Below are 27,513 nucleotides of genomic sequence, written 5' to 3'. Positions count from 1 at the left end.
AAATTGCTGCTTGGTATGAATTAGTACTTCTCTCTGTATGTTGATTGAACATAAAGGGGAACTTGTATCTGGCTTGGCTGTTGAGATGTGAAAATCTTTTTTCAGTTTTCAAAGTTCCTATTTCTGGGGTTACGTGTGTGTGTGTGTGTGTGTTTTTGTTAAGAGAGGTCAGTTAAACTTTTAGCGCCCCTGCTAACAAAGGCAGTGGTCCGTACCAAGCTGTATGCAACTGACAGCTATTGTCAGTTGACATAAGGAATCAGGGAGATGGGTGGGTGTAGCAAGCTTCCAAATTCCATTTGCATGCAGTGTCTGTGGATGGGCGGCTAGGAAAGGAATGATCACTGTGAGAGATCTTCAGGTAGGAAAAGGAACTAGATCAAATTCCCAAGGACTTTTTGTTATCAGGCCCATGTAATTCAAGAATGGCAAAGTTGAGTTTGACTGTGTATCCTGTGCATACCTGTGGTTTCCTAGCCAGCTTTCTGTAACAGCCTGTCATAGAGGAATTGCTTGTATTTATAAATGTTGAAATATGCGACTGGTATTGTACAGCTTTCTTAATGGTATATGCCCATGAAATTGGGCACTTACTCATGGTCTTATTGATCCTGATTATGGCGGAGCCGCTTATTGGGTTTCTCGACTCGCCAGTCAGTGTGAGTTCAAAGTAGATTGCCGCACACGTCGCTGTCACTCTCCAAAAAGCCTAAGCCACTTCTGAAAATCTAAATCTCTCTGTTCTTCATTTCCAGCTAGTCATATTCCATAGCTGCAGACAAAAGCTGCCCCTTTATGGGCCTGGAATGGGTTGGAAAACTATCATAATGAACTGTTTAAGTGAAAGTCTATTTATATTGAAACAATTCATATATCTCAATCAGAATGACTCCTGATATAATTAGACTGCTCATAGCTTTATCTTGCTGCGTAGGAAAACAGTTTCATTATTAAGCATAGGATATCCAGCCATTAAGGAGTGAGCATAATGGTTTTTTCATGAGTATGTGTAATCCATCACTTGAGTGCCTCTGCTCTAAATCATGTTGAAAGATCACTTCATTAGTTCTTCGTGATCCTTACAGAGGGAAATTACTGTTCTTGTGTTTATAAGCATTCACTTTATTCTGCTGGGGTTCCTTTTCTACATTTGTCTTGGCAATAGTGCATGCTTACTATTTAGCATGGGGTTTACTGGTTGTGCTCCACTGTTGGTCCAGAGGAGTAGTTCCAGTGGCTGCCTTGTGCCCTGAAGCCTGAGAATTTACATCATTTATAAAAGTATCCTGTCTAACATTACACTGGATGTTGAGATATGTGTCTTAAATGCTTCTGCACAGCGGTATTTTGTGGCAATGAGTTCCACTTGTTATGCTTTTAGTAAAATAAAAGTGTTTGCTTTTATTAGCTATATCATTTTTGAGATTGAGCGACCAGAACTGAACTCACCCTGAATAGTGTGGCTATACCAGTGATTTATATCATGACATTTTCTTCTATCACATTCTTCATATATCCTGATACTGTGTGCTTTTTTGACCCTTATTGGTCTCTAAGATTTTCACTGAGCTTTCTGTGGTGATGCCCAGGTCTCCTGGAGTGGTTACAGTTGATCACTTCTGTGTCTGTTTACCCATCTGTAGAGTAAGCATAATCACTTCACAATTATATTTGGAGGCATAATCAGTTTGGAAAGTGTTTTGAGATATTTGGATGGAAGATGCTAAACTCTATACTAATTACATAAATCTATGTATTCATGCCTGAATATCAGTGACATAACAGAATTTTCAGAAGCCTTTGTAATCCATTGCTAACTTCGAGCACCCATCCATCAATCTTCTTGCTGGCTGTCCTCTACTACAATGACCCTCCACTATGCCTTCCATAATAACTTTCTCAAGGTTGTTTCCATCTCTGTGCCTAAAGTGACCAAAGCACAGAAGTTTGTGTCAGTTGATTTCCGACATGAGTGTTTGCTTGTCCCCAATAATATTTATAACATAGGTATTCATCTTTTTCTCCACCCAGGAATTGGCTTATGTCATGAAACAAAAGCATCCAAACTAAATAACAGGCTTAGTAGTAATAGGGTCCAGTTTTTAAAACTTCATTGGCTAAAATGTGGAGAATTGAATTTAGATATTTTTTGTTTCCTTTTGTTGATACTCTATTGGCACTTTTTTCAGGGATAAGGAACTGGCAGCTAAGATTATGTGACAAAGGCTGGGAGCTGATGTACATGCCCATTGCAGGAGTTTGCTACTTCATGATGTACATGATGAGTTAGATGACTCAACTTCTACCATTGATGTTGCTTTCCCCCTCCCCCTCCATATCTGCATTTCATATTCTCTAGCTCCCAGGAGAGGATGGGGCAGTTTATGACTCTTGAAGTTGGAATTGTTATTTTACTGCACAGTTTTCTCCCAAAGTAGAAGTCATGAGTGTTGAACAATCCCCAAATACCTGAAGGCTGGTAGAACAAAGTGATCCTTGAATATGTTTTCCACCTATTACTCTAGTTGCAGAGAACTTTGCCTGTTGAGTCTTTGTAGATGACTTCCAGCAATTTATAACTCAGAAAGCCAATAAACTTCTGCCTGCGTAGTGAAAGTGTGATAACTGCTCCCATCGTTAGGGTCAAAAGTCTTGCATCTTTAACTAAATTATCTCTGTTCACTGCTTGCCTTGGAGGTTCTGATGTTTCTAGGACAGACGAGATGCTTGTAGGGAATAATTCCTCTTTGATGCTTTGGGTGTCTCTTACAAGATGTTAAGATGAGAAGCTCTAACTTGCCTAAAAGATGGGGTTCATTTACTGCCAGTTTGGGAGGAGGGCCAAAGGAGGAAAGGATTGAGTGTAAACTTGCTGAACCATTTGATTTGGGGGTTGTGGACTTCCACTCTGTCATTCCTTGGTAATGTAAAGCCTGGAAAAGCAGCACAGTGCCTGGAAGTGAGACAGCTGTGGCCTTGTACAAAACTTGCTCTCACTTTTGTAGTTTTCCACGTGCTTTTGGTAGGATGCTGAAACAGAAATAGCTCCCTGGAGTTGTCATCGCTTCTCGGTTTTTCATGACCAGTATTGACCTTCATTCCCAGAGTTCATGCAATATCACTGTAATGGCTTTAGAACCTTCTGGGAATTTAAATATGTCAGCCAGCCAGCAACTGGCCCATATCAAAGTGTGAGTGTACAGTGAGGTATTAAAAACTCTGCATTCATCACCCCGGCATGTGATGTAACTGCTGTATCTTCCTCTATTTAGAATAGGAGACATTTTATGGTTCTGAAGTTATGGAAGAGTGGCAAATGTTTTTGTTTTGTTTTTTTTATGGCACCCACTGTGCTATGCAACCACAGTCTCTGTTCAGAAAAACTGCATTCCGCTGGAGGCCGGTTGGTTTTGTGGCAGTAAATCTAAAAATTGTGTAATGTGTCAGGATGAAAAGATGGATCCCTTACATGTCTCAACTTTCTGGCTTTTTTGCCTCTCTTATGACATCCTTTTCACCTAAAACAGAGACCATCAAAGGACCATAGAACGGCAGTGTTCCAGCTTTCTCCAGTACTCAAATTTACAGGTAAATATACAACTGCAAAGATGTTTTGCATCAGTTCAGGCTAGAATTGTGTGTACGTGCTTGAATTTATCAGAACCAACAAAAAGCTTACATATATAGATAATTAAGTTTCAGAGTGGTAGCCATGTTAGTCTGTATCAGCAAAAAGAACTAGGAGTACTTGTGGCACCTTAGAGACTAACAAATTTATTTGGGCATAAGCTTTTGTGGGCTAAAACCCACTTTATCAGATGCATGGAATGGAAAATACAGTAGGAATATATATATATATAGAGAGAGAGACACACACAGATCATGAAAAGATGGGGGTTGCCATCGCAAGTCTAACGAGACAAATCAATTAAGGTGGGCTATTATCAGTAGGAGGAAAAAAAAAACTTTTGTAGTGATAATCAGGATGCCCCATTTAGATAATTAAGTGTTTGCCATTGTGGACTTTCTCTAGCAGTGCACATTACCATTGATCTGTTTTGGGTAACTGGATTATTTCAAAGGGATTAATTTACTTTTAGAGTGGAAGACTTTACAAGGAAGTGGTTTCTAGTGGTTAGAAGTCAGGATATTTGAAGTCTGTGCCCAATCATACCACTGGCTTTCTGGGTGTCTTTATACAAGTTCTCTCTCTATGCCTGAGTTTCCCCCTCTGTAAAATGGAGTTATTACTCACTCTGAGGTCCTCCCGAAGAAGTCCACTATCTTAGTGCAGAGTATTGTTTAGTATCTGAGAGGATATTAGTATCTCTGGATCTCAAAAGTCTTATAGTTCGAAAGCTGTTTTTCTTCATTTTGCTAATTGGGTACAGACTGTTGTGTAAGAGTTTTCTTAGGGAGCTAAGTACATTTTTAGAGAAATGCACTCTATACTGTAGAGAACCCATCAAGTGAAAAGTAATGTTGCCAAGACATGAGATAATGTAGAACAGACAGGGAGAATTTCTGATATTGATTTTACCCTTCATAAGTTACTGTTTGTTGGATGTATAAGTGAAGCTGTACATTTGCTACAGCTGTTACGGGAATCACGGCTTCTGATTTCCTATCAAAAGCTGTTACAAACTTAAAAAAAAACAACCCTCTGGTGAAGAGAACAGACACACTGTTGTAAAGGCACCAGAGTATATCGATATCTCTCAAACAGTCTCTGACTTTAACCTGTAGGTCAGCACACCTCACCCCCTCTGCCCAGTAACTGCTGAGCTTGCCTATTTGCCGAAGAAAGGTAATCTGTAAAGAAAAAACTGTTTGCCATTTACTGTTCTATCATAGTGTATCAAGGACCTCAGTTTTATCTAAATTATTCCCCCGCCCCCACACACACACACTTTTGCTTGTTTACATTAACAATATCAGGTTGTGACAGGTCTGTCTGGTTGGAGAACATTGTGATGTTTGGAACATCTGGATGGGGACATCACAGGAGAAGGAAACTTGAGCTGTAGGTCTCATCTCCCCAACATTTTCATTTAGGGGCTGGGATATTGCAGCTCAGATTTCATCATCCTATGATGAAACCATCTGTGTCCTCCTGCCCAAATCTCCCAGCCAGAAGAGGGAAGTCAGGAACTTACAAAAGCAGGCAAAAAAGTTAAATCAACTCTGAGGTCATTTTTGCATGGCATAAAGGAGGTCAGTAAAGAGCCCAGGCAAACCACCACCTTTGCTTTGCATTTAAACTTTAACCCTTTGCTGCTGTATTCTTTTTAGGTGTAACTTGTAATTAGTGTAGTATCAGCAGAGCATGTCAGGAACAGTAGGTAGAGGAAAGAGGAACAAGGGGGCAACCCTGAAACCAAAAAAGAAAAGATCCAATTAATTGAAGACCACTAATGATCAGTAGCTGGGACTTAGGTCATCTCTTCAAAATGTATCTTGGGTTACCATCTAAAACATTCCAGATATGGATTCATGCCAGTGTATTCTCTGTCCCTCTCTTGCAAATTCCATTTATATAAGCTAATGCACGTGACGTATGCTGGGAGGAAGAAGTCCTTAGATGTTCTGGAGCTGCTGAAGATTGGCTAATAGATCAAGGGGACTGAAGTCCATGTAATGGCATTAGCTAGTGCCCAGCATGCTAACTAAACATTTTTGGGTATTTGCTTTTGTGGACTTATTGACTGTAAAATCAGAGTACAGATTTTATAGAGTAATAAAAAGAAACAATTCTGCACATGTAAAACTCTGGAAAAAGCAGGCAAGTGGAAACTGATGTAGGGGACTTCCTTACCCTAGGAAAGAGGTGTTTCTTCTACTAGCCATTAGTGAATGATGTGAATGAACTCAATGTGATTGGGAGCATGTTCAGATAATTTGACGTTATGTTGCTGACGCTACCTTGCCGCTATCTACACTCTGTTTTGGGGCAAGGTTTTGCTGTGCTCTTCCAGGAAATTTGTCCTTTTTCTAAAAGCACCTTGATTACTTGGAGAGTTTTTTTCTTATTTGACTGGGGTAAAAAAATTTAAAATGGGGAATAAATTCTGACAGTTGTTATAATTTGTCAGACAATGGGGATGGACAAAAACCAGATTAGTTATCTTGTTGAAGTCAGATCAGATTTCTCTAATCAGTTTAAACCTTCCCAGAAAGAGCTCTGCCTTAATTTGTTTAAGCCTACAGTTGCATTGAGCATAACTGGTCAATTTCACTCAGCATAATTTGCGTTCTGCATGGCCACACCCTGCTGAGCCTGCAGCTTCTACCTGAAAGGATTTGTAAGGTTGCATAAACCATACGAGTCCCAGTATGACTGCCTCTGTGTTTAAAAGAAAAAGGGAAACCTTTTAAACTACAAAGTGCTTAGCCTCTGGCAAATGATTTATTTCAGTTTGTGAGCCCCAGTCACGTGAGCGCATTTAACCATATGCCCTCAATGGCTGCATTTCGAACGGTAACTTTTTTATTTTTCATTGGTTAACATGATCCTGTTTTTAAAAGTATTTGTAGCTCTATTCAGAACTAGCACATTATACTGGCAGCCATCCTGAAAAGGCTTTGAATAGGGTATCACTTGCCCATCCATGAAATAGCATCAGCAAAGTCTTCAGAGGTTCTTGTTATCAAGCTGTCCAGCATTGTGCTGCGCTCGGATCAGGGATAAGTTCTACTTAAGATTTTGTGTGTGTGTGCAGGTGGTTTTATTAAGTGTCCAACAGACCCAGTCCTGAAACCAGTGGGAGGAGTTGCTTGAGTAGGGAATTCAGGATCCTGCAGTATGGCCAGTTTACAGTCAAAAGTTAAGTTGATCCAGCTATGTCGTTCAGGCATGTAAAAAAAGTAAAATCTGCACCCCAAGATGTAGTTAAGCTGACCTAACCCCTGACATAGATAGTGCTAGGTTGATGGAATTAGTCTTCCACTGACCAGCTACTTCCTCTCCAGGAGACGGATTAGTTAACGCAAACAGGAGAACCTGTTCTGTCACTGTACTGAGTGTCTACGCTGAAGCGCCACAATGGTGTTGCTGCAGTGCGATAGCTGACCGCTGTAGCATCTCAAGTGTAGACAAGCCCAAGATTTAATCAGCAGCAGGAAATGTCATTAAAAGTGTGTTCCAGTAAACATGCAATGTTTGGAAGAGTCCCTTGCAGAGCTTGGTAATATTATTGCAATGAAAAACAGTGTTTACGGAGGGATACTTTATTTCTTATCTGATTGCAGTAGTGCCTAGAGCCCCGATCAGGTACTGAGTTCCCATCATGCAAGGAACTGTACGTACTTACAATGAAAACATGATCTCTGCTCCAAAGAGCATATAATCTAAGTATTACTTTAAAAAAATAAAACTTAACAATTTTTCCTTTGTAGCCTATCAAATTGTAGCTCTTTTATTAAGTGTTGGAAAGTTCTGTGAAGTCTTGGCACAAGGCCTATGTCAAACTAATGTTTTGTTTTCTGGACAAATAATTATGTGCTTAGTGATGGAATTTCAATATAGAAATTGGAGCTTCAGCAGTTTTGTATTGGGGGATGAAGCACAGCCTGTTTGATAAATGGCCTAGTACGAATTCAGATTCCCACTAATTTGTCTGGGTGATGTATTTAAAGGGACCCCTTTCACTTGAAATCGAGTTGGGTTTAAAAACCACGAGCTAAAAGTCATTTCAGTTACTACACCTGCCTCTGCTAATGTTTGTGGATTTACAACCCCAGAGTTTCATATCTTCTAAAATTTTTCTCTCCCCTGCTGCTGTGTAAGCGGTTTCCCAAGAGTTGTCAGATACGTAAAATAAACTAAAAACAGGGAGTACTTTTTCTCTGTTACCATAATCTTTGGTGGAGGGGAAAAACAACAACAGGCAGTGTAAATGTGAGTAAATACATTTGTGTGAATTTGGGTGCTTGCAGAGGATAGTTGGACTGACATCCCTTAATACTGATGATGTCTCAACTCTTTACCCACAAAACAGCTACTGCATCCCTAGTAGCCTTGCAAGCTCCCCAGCTGTGTTGCAATGCTTGTTGGAGAAACCATCTCTAGGAGAGTTCACTTTCCATATAAACCTCTGTGTGCCAAAGAGGCTGCCAGTTCATGCCCATTATGGTTCTAGTGGCAGAGGGATTGGAGTTAAGCTGTGGACTCCTGTCTACTGTATTTCAGTTGGGCACAGTAGCTTCTCATCACTATTGGTCTAGGCTGGATTTAAATGAATAACCTGGAAATGCATTTTTCTAATCTATTATCAAGCCCCTTTGCCACCCAGTACTCTTCAGTCTTGTTTTTTTTAACAAATAGGGTTGAGAAAAAAACTGTCCTTGCAGTCAAATATGAGATTATCATGATAACTCTTTTGGGGTACAGGTTTGCTATAAAATCATGATGGAGCCATTCATATTCTAAATGCATGGATTGACTTTTAACTTTGCACAAACGTACGTTATACAAGTGTCAGCTCTTGAGTGTCTCGAGGATCCAAAATACACTTTGCTCTCCCAGCTGACTAGCCCTGATCCAAGAGGTGTCCTGACATGGATGCTAGTACACAAAGTAGTAAACATGAAGTCATGTTAACTTCACTTCCATCCTCCTAGCACTTGTCTACAGCACGGGGGCGGGTTAGGTCAGTGTTGGCACGTTTCTTATGCAGGAATAAATTTTACAGCTGAAATTTGTCACTTATTTTTAAAGGGATGCAGCAGAGTCAAATGTTTTTTAAAAATTTCTCAAGGTGTCATTTGTACCATTAAAGGATCAAAACTGAACATTTAAGAACTCTTTTACTTTCTGCGCTGTTTAGTTTTTCTGCTTTACCCAGCTTGGACAGTGAAAATGCACTAGTTAGTTTCACTTCTCAAGTTTTTGTGCACCGGCCACTGCTGCAATGTTCAGGCAGCAAACGCTGCATAATGTGTTGTGTTTTTTGGGGTGTGGCATGGGAGGGAGGGAGGGAGGGAGGAAAGAAGAAAATGAGAGGGCAAAAGTCATATTGAAATCAAAAAGAAATTGTGGAAATCTCTCTTGCTCCTAGGTTTTTCTAAATGTTTGCACTAACCATAACATTAATTGTATCTGAATTAAGCCAAATTAGACCTGAGTGTGCCCCTTTAAGCCCGCAAGAGCGCATGGACAGTCTAGCACAAAGGTAGTTGATAGAGTCCTTTCCAGTTACTTTACAGATGCAGAAAATAATTTGGATTCTGTCCAGCTGTTCAGGATTAATTTCTGTCACTGAACTGGAGATCATGGTATGGGCACATTAATAGTTCTTAACTGGTGACAAATGGGATGATGCAGTTTTAGTGACTAAATCTGTTTAAGAAGAAATTGAGTCTCATGGTCAATATTTTCTGCATCAGACATTATATAGGACTGATTTAGGAGGGGAGGAAATCTCAGGTATGTACTTTGCCTTTTTTCTGGTGATTTTGGGGTTCTGGGGGCTGTGCTGCATAGCTGTTACTCATCAGTAGTATACTCAGAAAGGAAATCTCCATGTGTCACTTCTTCCAAAGCAAGATAATGTGTGACAAAAAAATACCACATGTAACTTTTAGTAAGTGAATATTTGAGCGAGGAAGAGAGAGAAAGAAAGCGAGGTAAATTGAACTGGGTTGAGATACTGGAAATGAGGATAACAGATGTACACTATCGTTGGTGTGACTCAGGCTGGCCAGTCAATTACAACTGTGGTAATTTATTAGAAGGGTATAGTCCAGTTGCCATGGAAATCAGTCTTTGTTAACTTCAAGGAGAGTACCCCAGGCCCCAGCTGGATAGGTGGTGAAAGGTCATTTGACTTGGTCCAAGAGTAGATGTATTTAAATGAAGGTAGCTGAAGATGAGTGGCTATCAGAGTAGTGAAAAGAGAGGAGCGGGGTGGGTTTATTAAGACCCTTCCAGTAATGGGCATGCTGAGAGAAATAGAGGCGAAGCCACACTTAGGGATGGGAGATGAGGTTATCCAATAAAACATGTTTATATTCTACTTTTTAACCCCTTTTGCTGGCTCTTTCTCCTTGGTTCTTTCTTTGCTCCTGATGGAGCATCTCAAGGGAAACTAGCATAGGGCTAGAAAACATGATTATTAAAATGCCAGTGGCCAGTCCACACTGGTGGCCGGCAACACATACATGAACTCAAGAGAAATGCCAAATGTAGACAAGGCCGTTGATTGATACCAAGCCTATGCTAGCTAGGCAATTGTCTAGCTCAGGGTATGTCTACGCTGACAATGCTATAGCTCCGCCGCTGCATCGCGTCAGTGTAGACCCTACTTACACTGGCAGGAGGGATTTTCCTAGCGGTGTAGGTGATCCACCTCCTGACAGGTGGTGGAATTCTTCCATCCTCCTAGCACTTGTCTACAGCGGGTGGGGGGTGGGTTAGGTCAGTGTTGCCACATCTCTCAGGGGTGTGAGTTTTTTACACTCTTGAAAGAAGTAGCTATACTGATGTAAAATCCTAGTGTAGACCAGGCCATAGTAAACCTAGAGGCCCTTACAAGCCTCAGAACAGCCTTCTTCCTTATCCTCTTGAGACCCAAATTAGCTGTTTTTTTATTAGGTTGGACTTTGGAGAAAAAGAGGGCTCTTTACTTTTAATGCCTTGCAGTCTCTTTATAACATTCCTTTATATCATGTGCCTTTAGTTGTAGCCTGGGAACTTAAATTCATAACTTTACTAGATACTAAAAATCATGGATTCAGTAAGAGCACAGGATTTGTAGTTCATTACACCAATTTGTAACCCACTAACCTCGTTTATCCTGCAACCATGAAAGGACTGAGCCTGGTACGCACAGGTTTTAATATGTATTACTGATTGTTAGGGTCTGTCCCAAATTGACTGTACCCAGGGCCCTGCGTTTCATTTTAGCTGCTTTCCAAGAATGTGAGTTTGCCACATTCATTACCCATCACTGGAGAGCCAGTGCTTGCCTCTTGTGCCATACAAAGATGAGCAAGTATTGGGAAATCAGAAGTTTCACAATCGGATTAGATTCTCAGCTGTTCAGAATCTGTTTTTTAAAAACCTCCTATGTGAGAAATAGACTTGGAGGTATAACAGTACTTTCCAAATTCTTTGCTGCTGTACTAAGTGAAAATTGCTAGCCCTGTAGGGTGCATCTTCATTAGGAGAAAAGATGTGTTAACTCGTGTTAGCTACCATATGGTAACCAACTACAATCTTAGTGAAGACAAGGCAGTTAGTAATTTTAAATGAGTTACCAGGTCTAGGTAAATCTTAGGTTCCCTCATAGTAACTCAATCTATTAACACTTGTGAAAGCTAAAAACTGCTTTGTCTTCACTGGGATTTTTACCTCATGTTAGTTACCATGTTAGCTACCTCACCTTAAAAACACACCTAGTCAGGGCCGTCCCTAAGGGGGTGCAGGACCCAGGACATAGTTGCCAAGTTTCTATCTGCCAAGGGGTTGTCCCCTCTGGCTCTGTCCAGGCCCATTCCCCGCTCCTCAGAGGCCCTGCCCCGCCTCTCCCCCACCCAGTTTCACCCCCTCTCCTGAGCATGCTGCACCCTTGCTCCTCCCCCCATGCCGAGTCCAGATGCCCCAAAACAGCTGATCAGTGGTAGAGGGTGGAAGGGGGAGGTGCTGATCCACAGGACCTGCTGGCAGGCAGGAGGTGGCTCTGGGGGTAAGGGGAGGTTGGTAGAAGGGCTCCTCCTCCTCCCTCTACCTCCCCCCCCCCCGCCTGCCTTCTCAGGAAGTGTGGGGCCTGGGGCAGTCGTCCCAATTTGCCGTACTCTAGGGTTGACCCTGTACCTAATGAAGACAAGGCCTTAGACTTTATAGTGGAGTAGGGGACTCTACACAGCCTGACCTCCATGTGCTGATCTCCCCCTTAGAGGGGGCTAGCTGCATTTCCTCCCATGTTACAAACTGACAATAGGTATTTCTTCTCTCTCCTAGGCCATGCTGCACAGTGAAGAGCACAAAGAACCTTCCACCACTCCTTAGAATAGTCCACCAGCCCTGACAACTTCATGCTGCAGGAGACAGCCTGATGCCCTCAGCACATCCTGCCATGGACGGAGGGAAGAACTTTCCACAGCATGAACACCAGCAGTCAGGCAGTACATTATACAGTATGCCGAACCTCCAGACGCAGCTCAGCGTACCTGCCATGGAGGTGAGGGTCCTGTCAGGTTAGGGTGGAAATGGATGGATGGATTTGGGAGCTTTTGCCTGGAGTGGGGTGAGGGTGGCAGTGGTATCACAGCAACGTTGAGATCTTGGGAAACAAAGTAAACATTTACAGTTGCTATTTGGTAAATTGGCTTTCCAGGCTGTTGTCCAGTGGTACAAGGTATTTATTTTTAGCACTAGACATTTGAGGCAGCAGCTGCCACAATCCATGTTGACTTTGAAGTTGGGGGGGAAAAGCAAGATGGTGACTGAAATGATGTAATTTTAAAGTCCATTATATTGCAGCCTGCTAGGGCAAGAGATGAAGAATCAAAGCTGCATTGTCAGCTTTCCATTTGTTTCTACCTCTGCTGGCTTTCAAAGTACTGGACCTTAAAAGTGTCACTTGTAGCTGTGTCTTTTCTGACACTGGTATACAACTGAATAGTGTTTTATTAGGATTTAGTCTCCAAGCAGGATTGGGTCCTGGTGCAGATTGTAGACTCACTGGCATGGCACCTCCTGCTGGTCAGTCCAGGAATTAGCTCTTTTCCAGCCCTCAGAGCGCCTCCTGATGGCCAGTGTCTCTCCTGCCTCAGGCTCCCCATGTCCCTTGCAGACCCCTGTACCCTTTACCTTGGGGTTCTGCCGTCAGCAGTACCACCACACATTGAGTCTTCCCTTCCCCTATGCTCACCTATGCTACTGCCAGTCATCATCTACCCCCTTTCTCTAGGGCAGACTATAATGGCCACTCATCACTGGCAAGGGGTTGGACCTGCTGCTTTTGCCTATCCCGGGGCTGAACCTCTGCAGCCCAAGTACCTGCTTAGGCCTGTAGCAAGGCCTTAGCCTGGGGAATTACCAGGCTGGAGCGCCCCAGCAGCTCTTGCCCTTCCCCAGCACTGCTCTGCTTCAGGTACCCTGTGCTTCCAGGCAGCTAGGTCCTTTCCATTCCAAGGCTGGAGTGAGCCTCTGAACTAGCTCCTCCCTTGCAGCCCTCATATTAGGACCATCTGGGCCCTGATTGAGGTGGCCCCACCTGTGGTCAGCTACTCAGTCAGTTTCCCTCAGCTGTTCTCCCTCCTCTTATCTTGGGGGAGGGGGGGGGGCTGCTACAGGCCCCCATTGTGACCTGCTGTCCAAACACATGATTTAAAAAAAAAAAAAAAAAAGGCCCTGCCCCAGATACTTTTACAATCTAAATAGAGGTACCCCTTGGGTATCTGTAGTTTTCTGTCTCTGATTATAACTAATCGCTGCTGCTTTTCTGAAGTTTGTACCCCTCTTAGGCTGGCTACAGGGAGGTATTCAGCATCTGTTGCATAGCTGGGGCAGTTGGGCGTAAACAATTTTGAGGTCAGTTTTAAACTGATGTGAACTCTTAATGTTTTCAGAGAGCACCTGCCCTCAGAAAATCAGACACTCTAGAGATGACTCAAGTCAGTCCCTCAAAATGAGGCACTTCAAATTACTAGTTACTTGTGAAATTATTGGCCTTTGAAAACCTCTAGAAGTGATCTTATTTTTTTCACTCCTTTCTCCCAATTGCAGCCCATTCAACATGCTGCAACTAAAATCATGTTCCTTGCCTGCCACTCCAGTCACCTCTTTCTCTCTCTCTCACAGCCTGGAGTACCTGCATTGACTTCTTCTCTCTCTCTCTCTCTCTCGATCAGGTGTCAATTCTGTAGCTAAATAGTTACAGCTCTGGATCTGGGTTTTGCCCTTGTATGGACATAGAAATAATAACAAAAAAAATGACCATGTTTTCTCACACAAGTCAATACCACTTGGGTCAGTGAACAATCGACAAAGGAGATTAATGTCAGTCGTTGAAAAATGACGCAATATCCTGTTAGTGTCGTGCTTCTGTTGGAGCTTTGGCCTCACGCTGAAATAGAACTTGCCATTGGTACTGAAAGCATCTGGGAAGCAGTAAATGTAGCTGGCTAAGTATAGACTGACTCCAGGTTAGCCAAGGCATAGTCCAGTTTCTACAAAGTTTGTGATTAACTGGGTAGGTAGGGAGAATAACCTATGAGGATAATGACCCCAAAGCTCTTCCTGGAATATGTAACAACACAGCAGGTTTGCAAGTCAGAAGTGGTGTGTGGCATTAGACTAACCACCTGTAAAGGATTAAAAGCCACCACTGTTTGTTGCATGCTGGGAGAGAAGAGGCCACAGAACAAGGCTTGAATTCTGAGCTATCAGTGTGATTTAGCAGAGTTGCAGTTTTCTGATGCTGGCATTTTTCTTTGTATTGTTGTGCTTGCAGAACTCGATGCTGGCTCCTGATTGGTGGAATTCCTTCTATTCACCTGCCCCTTTCTCAACTCCATCTTTCTCCAGTGAAAACCAGTAAGTGCTGTTTATATAATTCCCCTACGTGTATGTGCACCCGATGATTCAACTGTTTCTTCAGGGCTTTCTTCATTTACTTTTTGTTTCACTAACTGATGGGGAAATAATGGCATCACAGAGTGTTTGTGGCATTTCGCAAACGGCTACATCTTGGAAAAGAAAAGAGAGCCTTTGTGAAGACATGGAAACTTTGACTTCATGTAAGCTTTGAAACTGATTTAGAGGAGAAAAGACCTTGTTAGAGTCTAGATTTGTTACACTAATGGAGTTCATAAAATACACCATTAATACAATCTGGCTATCCTAATATATCATAGAGGCATGTAGGTTTATATGGCCAGTGCAGGGAAGAAGGAAGGTATTTCTGCTCTGTGGAAGGTAGAGTGACACATTTATGGATGAAGTGATAGTAAAAGCTATGGTCGGAAGCTAATAATTCTTAGTAATATCACCCCTGCTGAGTTTAGCTTTCATTTTAAGTTACTAGCACATTTATATTCAAAATGCACATGCCATATAACTGTGCAAACCAGAGCGTATCAAGATCAGTGCATCTTTCTCTGGTTATAACTGACAAGCTTTGCTAGTAACCTCATTACTAATCCCTCAAGGTGTGCGGTGGTGAGAAGTATGAGCTGATGTGAGAAATTGTAACTTCCTCCCAAGTAAATCCCCACCATCTGTGTACACCCTGCATAGCTGAAGCCTGTAAAAAGCACAGCTGTAATGTTTTCAGTAAACTTTGCATAGGAACAATTGCCCTTCCTATGGTAGAATTCTGCCTTATATTTTTCCTTATAGATGCACTGCAAAAACCTCCTGTTCAGTACCTTGAAGATAAGTGCTTTGAATGTTCTCTGTCTACTCTAGAGTCAGTCAGAGCTCCTATGAGTCCCACTCCCCTCTTGGTCACAAAACTATGCAGACCTATCCAGCCGGGTAAGAAGGACACCGGAAATGACACACTCTTGGGATTTTCTCAGTTTGGGGGTCTAGCAGCAGGGAGAAGTGTTAGCAGTTGCATTATGCCCCCACAAAACGAATCAGAGCTCAGACTGAGACAGTCTGGCCAGTGAGCATGGGAAAAGGTGTGCAGGGACATCATGTTGCTTTCTGGCACATCTAGCGAATGGAAGGAATGGCATAGATGGGGACTAGAGTGAGCTGCATCTGTCCCTTGTTTCCCTTGGGAGGGTTGTTTTGGGCGGCGGGGAGGGGCTAATGGAAGAAAAGTACAAGCAGGCTCCCAAAGTTGAGCAAAGTTGTTAACTTTTGGGACAGACCCTTGGCCGTACTTCAGGGGGGTGAGGACTTAGCCCAGCCCCCAGTCTGAAGGATTTGAATGTCTTGATAGGCAAACAGAAAGATCCATTCTAATGAGTCTCCCCTTTCTGGTGTTAGGCTGTGGGTTTATTTACACTTGATTTTAAAACCTGCTTCAGTGAGTTTCAGAGCTCAGGCCTACAGACCTCGGCTTGCGCGATGGTGCTGAAAACAGCATTGTGGCTCAGGCTTTGAAACCTCCCCCACACCCCTGACCCCCTGTCTTCAGAGGTCAGGCTCCAGCCCGAGCCCGGATGTCTACACAGCTGTTTTTAGCATCAGAAAGTGAGCCCCATGAGCCCAAGTCTGTCCATGTGGGCGCTGAGACTCATGGCTGGGGGTTTTAAAGCACAGACTCTGTGATTCCCAACCTGGTCACCAGTCATGAGAATCCAGCTACTCTGTTCGGATAACACTAGTGTTATCTCCCTTGTTTTTCTTTCTGCTTTTGTTTGCCATCCCCATCCCATCTCACTGTGGGAAACAAGTTACCCAGCAATGATGAGGTGAATGGAATTGTATAGCAGATTTTGCTAAATGGTTACCAAAAATCTGTTGTACATGTGGTGGAAGCTATTCAGCCTTGTTAATTACTCCTCAAAGCAGGAATTTGGGCAGGAGTTGTGGGATAAGCTCAGCCTCTTTGCTCTTAGCCAGGCTGTCTGCATGCTTGGAAGAGGGTGTGCTTTTTTTTTTTTTTTTGAAGATGATTCCTGTAAATGACATTTTCTGTATCCTCAAGGGAGCAATAACAGAATTCCTGTTTTGCTGTATTGAACCACAGGTTGAGATGGTATTTAGCTATTGTTTTTTCCCTTCTGTTTGCTGTCTTTTTATCCTTTGCTTTCTCCCTATTCAATGCTAGTACTCACTATTCACATCCACTGTGCTGGCGATGTTATTGTTATGGCCCTGATCCTGCCAAGACTTAAGCACATGCATAACTTTACATGCAAGAGTAGTCCCATAGATGTAATAGGATTCTTATCACATGTAAAGTAATACACGTACCTGAGTCTTTTCAGGATTGGCAGCCTATAATAGCATTTATTTGATAGAGGATGCTAAAGTTAAGGTTGTAGAATGCTTTCAGTTTTAGCTTCCTGTTTTAGTATGCTCATGAGATGCCAAAAAATTCACCTTTCAGATGAAATTTTCCATTCTTTTATTCCATACAAAGAAGACTCTAAAAAGAAAATGAAAAGCTGGGGCAAACTCTGTCGCAGGTTAGCAAGGTGCATCTATGTAGCAAAGACGTTTTTTTGCTGGAGAGGAAGCAAATGACCACACTTTTGTGATTATGGAATTTTCAGCCTGTTCTTTTCCCCAAATGTTAGATTAACTCACTGAGCATTTACTACATTTTTAACGTTTGGCTCTTTTGGAACTGTGTGTAATGGGCATGCATAATAGAAACGTTGAGAGTTCAGTCTTACACACTGCTCACTTGCGTATTTAATTGGAACTGTGGTGCCCTTACACTTTTTTTTTAAAAACAATCTGTAATGTTAAAAAAAAAGTTAATGAAACATTGCATTCGAAGAGTTAAAATAGCAAAGTCAGGAAATACAAGCCAAGGTACTGGCAGTAGCACTAACCTGGCCAAATTGAACATGTGCCATGTTTTTCTTATTAAATGTATAGATTAATGTATTACTGTTAAATGTATAGTCCCAAACAGATGGGATGTACAGTCTGGCCAAGCTGATGTTACTATTGCAATCTTAAAGGGACACTGGCAATATGATAATGGCTCATTTAGATCACCCTTTAAATAGTATGGTAGCAATTAAAAAAAAAGCTTTTATGATTTCTCTCTAATTTCCTGTTAAAAAGGACTTTTGGATGGATCTGAGAGCAATATCAGCAAGCAAGCTCAGGCCAATCGCTCCTCCCATCTGTCTGTCTTTCTGTGCACACACCTGTTTGCTGCCTGTCCAACTTCATTTTCAGCTCTGTCACTGGTAACTCCCCGGCACAGGTCCTGTGAGAGGTCGTGGTGGCATCAGTAGAGCAATGAAACTCACTAGGCACAACAGTGCTGTCAAATGAGCAAAGTAAACCAACTGAAACAAAGGCCATGTCTACATCTAAAATTTTGCAGCGCTGGTTGTTACAGCTGTATTAGTACAGCTGTATAGGGCCAGCGCTGCAGAGTGGCCACACTTACAGCAACCAGCGCTGCAAGTGGTGTTAGATGTGGCCACACTGCAGCGCTGTTGGGCGGCTTCAAGGGGTTTTGGGGAAGGCGAGAGCAAACCGGGGAAGGAGACCAGCTTCGCCGCGGTTTGCTCTCGCGTTCCGCGAACCACCCTGCAAACCGCAGGGAAGGAGACCTGCTTGCTCGGGGGTTCGGCGAACGCGAGAGCAAACCGGGGAAGGAGACCAGCTTCGCCGCGGTTTGCTCTCGCGTTCCGCGAACCACCCTGCAAACCGCAGGGAAGGAGACCTGCTTGCTCGGGGGTTCGGCGAACGCGAGAGCAAACCGGGGAAGGAGACCAGCTTCGCCGCGGTTTGCTCTCGCGTTCCCCGAACAAGCAGGTCTCCTTCCCTGCGGTTTGCAGGGTGGTTCGCGGAACGCGAGAGCAAACCGCGGCGAAGCTGGTCTCCTTTCCCGGTTTGCTCTCGCCTTCCCGGAACCACCCAGCAAACCTCAGGGAAGGAGACCTGCTTGCTCGGGGTTCGCGGAACGCGAGAGCAAACCGCGGCGAAGCTGGTCTCCTTCCCCGGTTTGCTCTCGCCTTCCCGGAACCACCCAGCAAACCTCAGGGAAGGAGACCTGCTTGCTCGGGGTTCCGGGAACGCGAGAGCAAGCCGGGGAAGGAGACCAGCTTGATTACCAGAGGCTTCCTCAGGTATGCTGGGATACCTGCTTATTCCACGGAGGTCAAGAAAAGCGCTGGTAAGTGACTATACTTGATTACCAGCGCTGGATCACCAGCGCTGGATCCTCTACACCCGAGACAAAACGGGAGTACGGCCAGCGCTGCAAACAGGGAGTTGCAGCGCTGGTGGTGCCCTGCAGATGTGTACACCTCCTAAGTTGCAGCGCTGTAACTCCCTCACCAGCGCTGCAACTTTCTGATGTAGACAAGCCCAAAGGAGGAGGAACAATAAAACCTCTCCTCTAATCTGTCAGTGATAATCTCCTTAGGGAGGTGAACTGTAATGACAGTAGGTACATCACAGTCACTGAGATTATTAAGTAGCTGGTGTCCCTTTCACCTTTCTAATTTCCGGCTTTTTCTTGCAACAATAACTCTGCAACCTCAGTGTTGCATTAACTTATTTTGCATTTTAATTTGTATGGCATTGTAGTTGAAAAGCACCTTGTTAAACCATGAAAATACAAAAATGGATAAAAAAGACCAGTATGGTGGACCCCTCTCTGTTGCCACAGATTCCGTGTGGGAGGAGTCTCTTTTGCCAGTGGCTGTATTTAGATATGGCTTGTTCTCATAGCAACAGCTTTGTCTGAAGCAGGTTCTTCCAGTTTCTTGTAAGTACTTAACTTTCATAGTACAAAGAATTTGATTTAACAAGAGGTAGCAAAGTTTGCACCTTTATTAAAAACTTTCTTAGCCCACAAAAAATTACAATATGACAAAAATTAGTCTTGTAAAATGCTGAACAAGACAAATCAAGAGGATCATAGTGAAAATGTTTGTATGTACAGTATTTCTAAGGCAATGATCACTCTAATAGCTGGGCTCCCGTTCCAATAATAGGCTTACTACTTTACTCTCATCAGTGTAAATCTGGAGTAACCCTGTTGATGTCAGTGATGTTACACGTGTATAACTCCACTGTTGTGAGCTGAGTTACACTTCTGTGAGTGAGTGGAGAATCAGGCCCCGTATGTATAGCAGACAGCATTTCTCAAATTTTGGAACAATGCTTTCCTCCAGGACTTCTCCATACCAATCTGAATGTGGGATAACAGTGGTTGTAATAATATATTATTAAACAAGCTCAGAAGAAGCATTAATTGCAGTCTAACAATGAAGAGAGAAAGAGCCGAGGGAAACTGTAGTGTGTCTGGTGAAGACTCTCTCTGCTGATGGGAGAAGCTCTCTTGCCGGCATGGCACTGTCCATACTGGCACTTAGCTTGGTGTCATTTATGTCGCATAGGGAGGTGGCTTGTTCACGCCCCTGAGCGACATAAGTTGTACAAATGTAACCTGTAGTGTGGACAAGCCCTGAGATGAATGCCAAGGCAGACGTGCTTTCTCTGGCCTAGGGCCTGTACTAGCAAAGGCCTAATCAGTTGCTAATCCAGAATGTGATGACAGACTCTCTGAAAGGAGGCTGCAACGTCAAAGCAGAAATGCTCAGTGAGATGCAAGGAATAAGATCTCAAATATAGCCTGAGCAAGCCCCAGTAAAGCTTCGGATACCAAGAGGACATCTGGTCCATCATTTTATAGGCAGCTGGTAGAAAGTGTAATATCCCAGTAGGTGCTGCTGCAGCCTGCATAAGCTGCCAGGTGACTGAGAACCTGCTAGTGGAAGGAATTGCAGCGTTGGGCACCGAATCATTTACGAGACAGATACCTGTAGATGCTGTTCTAGCGTGCAGGCTCTGCTAACAACAACCGAAGTTTCAGAAAGACTGAGGAAACGATCAGAAGTTTAAACAACAAATTCTCTTGTTGGAGATAGTTGCCAAGTCAGGGCCATTTCACTATCAGTTGCACTTACACCAAATGACCTGGGTAAGTAAAAGTGCATCTTAGTTCGATGTGTCCAAACTGTACAACTGGCCCCAGTGTTTAGGGTTGGTGGGCAGCGAGAAAGCCATCTTATTTCTTGCTCTTCTAAAGTACTTGGTTTGTACAGAGATCCGTCTCCTTCCCATGTGTGTCTGCATCTAGATATTTGTTAAGGCTCATCTGAGTCCACAGCCTATGTCTTCCTTGATTGTGTCCAGTAGCTTATTTGTGTGTCTCCTTAGAATATAGATTTTTCCCAGTCATCACTCAGTTTAGCTGGGATAAATTTCTCTTTAAAATGTATCCATCAGACCTGTCTCTGGGCACATTTACACTGTTCTTAAACCAATACAAAATTAACTAACTAATGTCAATGTAATAAATGAATTGAGTTGTGCATATTAATGTAACCCCAACCACCCCCGATGCAAACGTCTGAGTTGACAAGTGGTCTTTGTACTGTGCTTTCAAAGTCAATAAACTTGGGCTCTGTCAAACTGAGAGGAGAAGCAAATTCCAGAACTGAAAGCTCTCTGCTGCAAATGCCCTGTTCCCTGCTCATTCAAATCAAGGGACTGTAGCAAGAGCACATCAGCCAGTCTGAACTTGATAAAATCAAAAGATGCATAGAGAGGTTCTCGATTTCCCAGTTCGGAGTATCGTAGATCTGAGAGATGAAAGAGAGACACCAGGCCATCTGGTTTATTCCTTCAGCAGGGGCAAGCTAGTTCTCCATAGTAATATGTAGTGCTTGGTCTGTTTATCAACAACAATGTGCTCAGCTGTACCCAGGACAGAAAAATAAACTGTCCCTGCCTGGCAGTAGTAAAAGATACACACAGGATGGGGCAGGGACACACTGGGACGTTCCAGAGATGGGGTTTACTTGGTCGGTGGTAATCTTATTTTAAATGTCTCAAATGGCCAGTTTCCTCCATTCTCCCTTCGAGGAAATGTTACACTTTTTAATACAGCTTAGATTCATAAGATGAATTTCTTGTAGCCAAATCTTTGGGCATTGTCTGAATAGCTCTGTGTAAGGGGAGGAGTAGAATCTTATTTCCATAACTTGTACCCATTTGAAAGGAGAACCCACGGGTCAGTGTGTGTGTCTCTCTCTTTCCCTGCTTGTTTGGCTTAAGCTGTTTGTTTCAGAGGCGTGAGACGCTAACCTTCCTTCTCTTCTGTCTGTCCAGTTTCAGTGGAGTTGATTAGCTGTCCCCAAAATAGTAACTTGCTTGGAAGGTGGCTATACCTATTGTAATCAGCCAGTAAGTATGATAGCTTCTGGCTTGATCTGTTATGTGTTTGGGAGATGGAGTATAGCAATTATGCTGGTGTTGGTTGCAACTCCAAAGTTCAAGAGGAGTGCAGTTCTGTACTGAAGGCAGGGATGGAACCTTTGTTTTATATGGAGAGGATGCGCTGTATTCTTCAATCTTACAGCATATGTACTCTGAGTTCAGAAAGAACTTTCTGAGAATTTTTAAGTAAATGGGTTAGTAGTTTGAGTTTAAAGGTCCTGTTGTCACTAATCTTAAAGTTCAACGCCTGGCTCTCATTTTCTTCAGCCCAAAGAAATTATAATGGAATCAGGCATAGAATCATAGAATATCAGGGTTAGAAGGGACCTCAGGAGGTCACTCTTCAAACTTTCCATATAGTTCAAATGCACTGAAATCTCAGTGGGAGCCACATTTGATTAAATTAGGTTTTAAGTTAACTTATAAACAGTTGTATCTAATTATGATTATACAAATTGGGGCCAGACCAGTAGCTCATGTCATTTCAAATGCAAGCACTGAAGCTAATGTGCATGGTGCAATTGCATTGCTTGAAATGAGTCAGTGGAGTGTCAGGGTCTCACTGATAGATGACTTGAACCCAACTGTCACTAGATTGGCCCCAACTGTCATTGGCCCTAGAGGTTCCATGGCTGTGTGCTGGCTTCTGTGTTTCATCGCAGGGAGTCTTGCTCAGGTGGAACGGATCAGGTTAGTCCGACTGACTCCTGCTGGGCAAGGTGGTTTCTTTGGGAGAGGCAATAGTATATGCCCCATGATTCTCTCCCCTCTGCCCTGTTCCCCTTAGAGAGAGCTTAAGGGACTCTCCAAGTCACACACGTGTGGTAGAACCAGGAACTGAACCCAGAGCCCAGAAAGCAATGTGATGTAGTGGATAGGGGACTGGATTGGGACCTGAATTCTAATCCCTGGTCTGCCACTGACCGACTGTGTGCCCATATGCAAGTCACTTAGTCTCTCTGTGTCTATTTCCCCTCTCATCCTTTGACTGTCTTGTCTACTTATACTGTGAGCTCTTTGGGGCAGGGATTGGCTCTCTCTGTGTGTATAGCACCGAACACAATGGAGCCTTGATCTTGGTTGGGACCTCCAGGTGCACCTGTAATCCTGAATCACAACTTAGTGCCTTAACACAAGACCACCCTTCCCCTCAACCCCACTTCACTACAGTGATTTGAAGTTGTGTTTGATCAGTTGAACCTTGGGTCAAGATCAAGCCACAAGTAAAGTGCCCGTCAGCCTAGCTCATAGCAGTTATGATGCAGACATCAATTTTCTATGTATATAGTATGTGCTAGGGTGAGGATGAGCAGCAGATAGGGGTGCACATTGGAGCTGAGATGCATCGACAGTCGCATCTGGGAAACCTTGCCTGGCACCTGCCCATAGTGTGCTTTGCTTTAGTGAGTTTCTGTTAGAAAGGAAATTGAAATCTGGCTTTGATTTACAGAAATCCTCGCTATTCCTCATCTCAGTAGCATGAAAGCGATGTCAGAGTGGCATGCATTGGGAAGTTTTTTCTTTTGTCATAGTCAACTGCTGCCATCAGGATCTCTTCTCCCTTCCTTTTGGCAGAGCTGCGAGGTTCACAAGCTTTGGAGCCCTTTCTAATTTCATTGGTTTGGTGGTATAACAAAAGGTAACGTGGGGGTGGCTGCCTTCCAACCTTTCACAGCAAAGCAAATGAATGTCCTTGCTAAATAAAAAACAAAACAATAATATGGAAGGCCCTGAAAAAGGTTGGCCTATCATATTAGCAATTCTATAGTGGCTTTCCTGTGAAGATCTTTACCAAGTTGCAGTTAGTCTTTTTTACAACATTGCCTGTGAAGAGATGGCATCCCCATTTTACAGATGGAAAAACTGGAGTCTAGAGAGGTGAAGTGATTTGTCAGAAGACCAGATGAGGAGCCAAATTCATCCCTGGTAGCTCCATTTAAGCTGGTGGACAAACACTGGGAACTGATTTGTCCCAGTGATGTGCAAGAGCTGGGAAAGATGTCTCGTCACTCAGAACTGAGAGTGATTAGAGCTTGACTGGACTGAATTTTTTTGATTCTCTCTCTGTAAGAGCACATGGATAGGGACCTGCTTTAGGGCTTCTTAGCAGTAGGTAAAGCAGTTGCAACATCAGTAAGGATAGAGAAGAAATTCAATGGTAGCAGTTCATAGGCTGTTGTGAAAAGCGATTTCTGTGCTGCCCTTTGCTAGAATTTTACCTTCAATGATGTGGCAAAAGAGGGGTACATTTAGTCATAAGTGGGAGAGAACTATGTGCCTATTTGCATGTAAATGCAGCCCATCCAATGTATTTACCATCCTGCTCGTGTATTAGCTATAGGCATGTTGTGTTAATGAACAACTAGCTATGCAAGACATTTTCATTGCTGGATAGTTCTTAGGCTGCCCAATGATTTCAGTCTCCTCTCCGCAGTTGATTTTTCGTGTAGCTTGGAAGTTCACTGCCTGTGGGTTCTGTGGCCTTGACATCACATGGAATTTCTGACTTTCCACAAGGGCAATTCAGCCGGATCGTGTGAAGCGTTCGGTTTTTAGCATGAAAATGTACTGGGTGAGGATTGGCGAAACTGTTTGAATGAACATCCATTACAACAGTCAGATTACCAGAAGGATTACTGAGCACATTCCTCCCTCTGCAGAAGGGAGTTAACGTGTGCATGCAGCATGTTATAGGAAAACCAAAAGCAGCTCATGCAATGTAGGCCAAAGGCTGCTGACTGGTAGAATGGAAAGACTCCTAGCAGTTCCACAACCCTTAACTGCCTAATTGTTACGGGATACAAACTGGGAGCGTCCACTCAAGAGTGCATAATCAGGAGACCTTGCTTTGTTCACTAACAGGTGCCACTCTGAGATCTCCCTAGATAGTGTCAGCTCAGAGCCATTCATCCCCATAAAACCCTTCCTGGGTTAGTATGCATGTCCCTGCCCCTCCTTTCAAATTCTAGTGCTCCAGCTTGCAACACAGAATGTCTATGATTGGTGTAGCTATGGGTATAACTGCATCCCGCCCTTGCCTTAGTCCCAAATAGGAGGAGGGTTGTGGCCTTCCCCTCGCTTTGGAAGATCATTAGTGGTTGAGTTTTCCCAGGGTCTGTTAGTTCTTATGGGGTGAACTATGATTCTGCTTTGTAAGAATTAATATTTCCCCATGTATAGCATATTTGATCCTAGGGTCCTGTTGTGCCTTCTGAATGCTAATTTCTCTGGTGCCCTTACAGCAGTTTTATTTGCACTCCATTGTTAGGATTGAACTCGGATTCCTCAAAACCCAATCTCTGTCAAATCCACCCAGGTTATATGAGCTACTGAGAGTTGAATCCTTGGGCTCTTGGTTATGCTACAGCTCAGTAGAGCAGTATACTAACATATAAGCCCTAGAAAATATCCTTAGTAGGTTTATTATATTTTGCCCTGTAGACATCTGTCCTGCACAAAATCACCTGTTAAAATCAATCTCTTGCATGAGTTGACTTTAAGAACCAGTTCACACCATGAAGGTGGAATCTGAGACAACTCTGAGAAATGCTCCTTGCTAGGAATGAGAGAAAGTCACTGCTCTCCTTGTCTCTTTACAGGCAATATTTTAATACCACTTCCGATTTTTACATGAATTCCATCAGCAGACCACCTTTCACAGAGACGAACTATGCATCTGTGGGCTTTGCTGACTTCTTACCAAAAAATGGTGATTTTCCTCAGGTAGGTGCCTAGTTTGTTATGACTGTCTGTCTTTGGGTGAAATGGATATTTTACATTTTTGGGGGAGAAAGACTGAGGGCAATGCATTGTATGTTTTCAAATAGCCAGTGTGGTATGTGTGTGTTTTGAATACTCTGATGCCACAGATGCATTTCATTGGCTTGGTGGCTGCGCAGTGGTGTTAAATTCATTGGCGATGCAAGTTACAAGTTGATAGATTAATGTGACATACATACCAAAGGGAATGCAGGGAATGATGTAAGTTAAAGAAGGCTCCCACTAGTTAGACCAGGGGTAGGCAATCTATGGCACAGGTGCTGAAGATGGCACGCGAGCTGATTTTCAGTGGCACTCACAGTGCTGGGGTCCTGGCGACCGGTCTGGGGGGCTCTGCATTTTAGTTTAATTTTAAATGAAGCTTCTTAAACCTTTTTAAAACCTTATTTACTTTACATACAACAGTAGTTTAGTTATATATTATAGACTTATAGAAAGAGACCGTCTAAAGACGTTAAAATGTATTATTGGCACACAAAACCTTAAATTAGAGTGAATAAATGAAGACTTGGCACACCACTTTTGAAAGGTTGCTGACCCCTGAGTTAGACCATCACTTAATCTTCTCTGAACTAGGCTTTTAGGGTTTTCACCTCGTGTGTTGGATGGGCTATTATCTCACTACTTAGTAAGTTAAATTCATGAATAGTGACTTTTTATAGGGATATAGATTCTGAGAGCTGCACCTAGCAGAGAACTTATAGTTTAGGCCCCTCCTTCCTCCCTGGAATATGCTCTCCTCTGACATGTGGGAGTATGTGAACTGGATCTGAAAAGCACCAGTCATCCTGGTTGGGTTGGTACCTCTATGGAGTAACAGATTTGCTCATCCTCCAGGGATCTTATTGGTATGAAATGAGCTCATCATGTTAGACTTGCCTCTGGCTGTGTCTCATGGAAAGGTTGGTCAGTCAGGACTGGGAAACAACTTAGCATGGGAAAGAGTTGACTTTTGAAAAATGAAAAAATGGTTAAATTCTTCCCAGGAGTTCAGAGGAGTATGTGCTGTCTGGCTTGCACAAGTTCTTTGCATTAGCTTCTCCGAAGACATTGAGTGGACCCAGTGAGCAAAACCAGATAGAGCTGCCCTGCTGGCTTACCAGGGTAAAGGCCCAATTGAAGTTAGTTCCAGAGTCTGGTCCCATCTCCAACACTCGCACTTCAGAATGAGTTATGTTATCAATCATCCTCTTGTCAGTCTGTACTGTACCTAAAGCTAGAGCGCTGTGTGGATACGAAAATGTAGCAGGGAAGAGGCGTCATGAGGGAGCTGGGAGTAAGGGGCAGCGCAGGGACAGGGTCTCGAGAAGGGGTCGTACAGAGGGAGGGACTGGGCGTAAGGGTCATCGCATTGTGTGCTGCTCCTGGGAGCTCACGAGCGACAGCGCATGGCAGCAGCAGTGCGTGTTGCATCATAGCGGGGCGGAGGGGTTGGGTGCTGGGGCCCTGTCTACTCCAATCCCTGTGCTCAGGGGCTGGCCCTGCTGCCCAGGAGCTGGCAGGTCAGGCCCAGGACTGGGAGTGCGGCCAGGCCATGGTGGGGATACTGGTGCTCCCTGAGGGGCCGAGCTGCTGGACAGGAAGCGGCGCAGTAAGCACATGCTGGACAGCCCCAACTCCAGCCTGCCACCCAGCCCCAGCCTCTGGCTGCTGGCTGCCAGCCCTGAGCATACTGCGCCCCCCGCGCTGCCCAAGCTGGAGGCCACAGATCCGGCGCCGCCGGTGAGTAGAGTCCTGCGTGGTTGTATCTGCAGCCGATCCGCTATCTGAAAAAACAGTCCGTGGATATCCACAGATTTGCTGGGTTCTACCTAACACCATGCAGTTTTCTCACTAGAACAGAGATGGCA

The 27,513-nt window shown here is 43.6% G+C and overlaps 1 protein-coding gene across 4 annotated transcripts in view; it reads left to right on the top strand.

Moving 5' to 3' along the window:
• Positions 1–27,513, top strand: part of SBNO2 (strawberry notch homolog 2) — a 111,684-nt gene that overhangs the window by 10,999 nt on the left and 73,172 nt on the right. For 3 of the 4 annotated variants that reach the window (XM_050933869.1, XM_050933866.1, XM_050933871.1), the window contains exons 2-4: positions 11,960–12,179; positions 14,457–14,539; positions 25,483–25,606. In XM_050933869.1, coding sequence (XP_050789826.1) covers positions 12,054–12,179; positions 14,457–14,539; positions 25,483–25,606 — 333 coding nt within the window. In that variant the 5' untranslated portion in view covers positions 11,960–12,053. Of the gene's footprint in view, positions 1–3,527; positions 3,589–11,959; positions 12,180–14,456; positions 14,540–25,482; positions 25,607–27,513 lie in introns of all 4 variants that reach the window. The other variant, XM_050933868.1, reaches the window with a different exon arrangement.

Source organism: Gopherus flavomarginatus, chromosome 24 (genome assembly GCF_025201925.1).
Source record: "Gopherus flavomarginatus isolate rGopFla2 chromosome 24, rGopFla2.mat.asm, whole genome shotgun sequence".
Classification (NCBI taxonomy): domain Eukaryota; kingdom Metazoa; phylum Chordata; order Testudines; family Testudinidae; genus Gopherus; species Gopherus flavomarginatus.
This window is presented reverse-complemented; position numbering and strand designations above follow the sequence as displayed.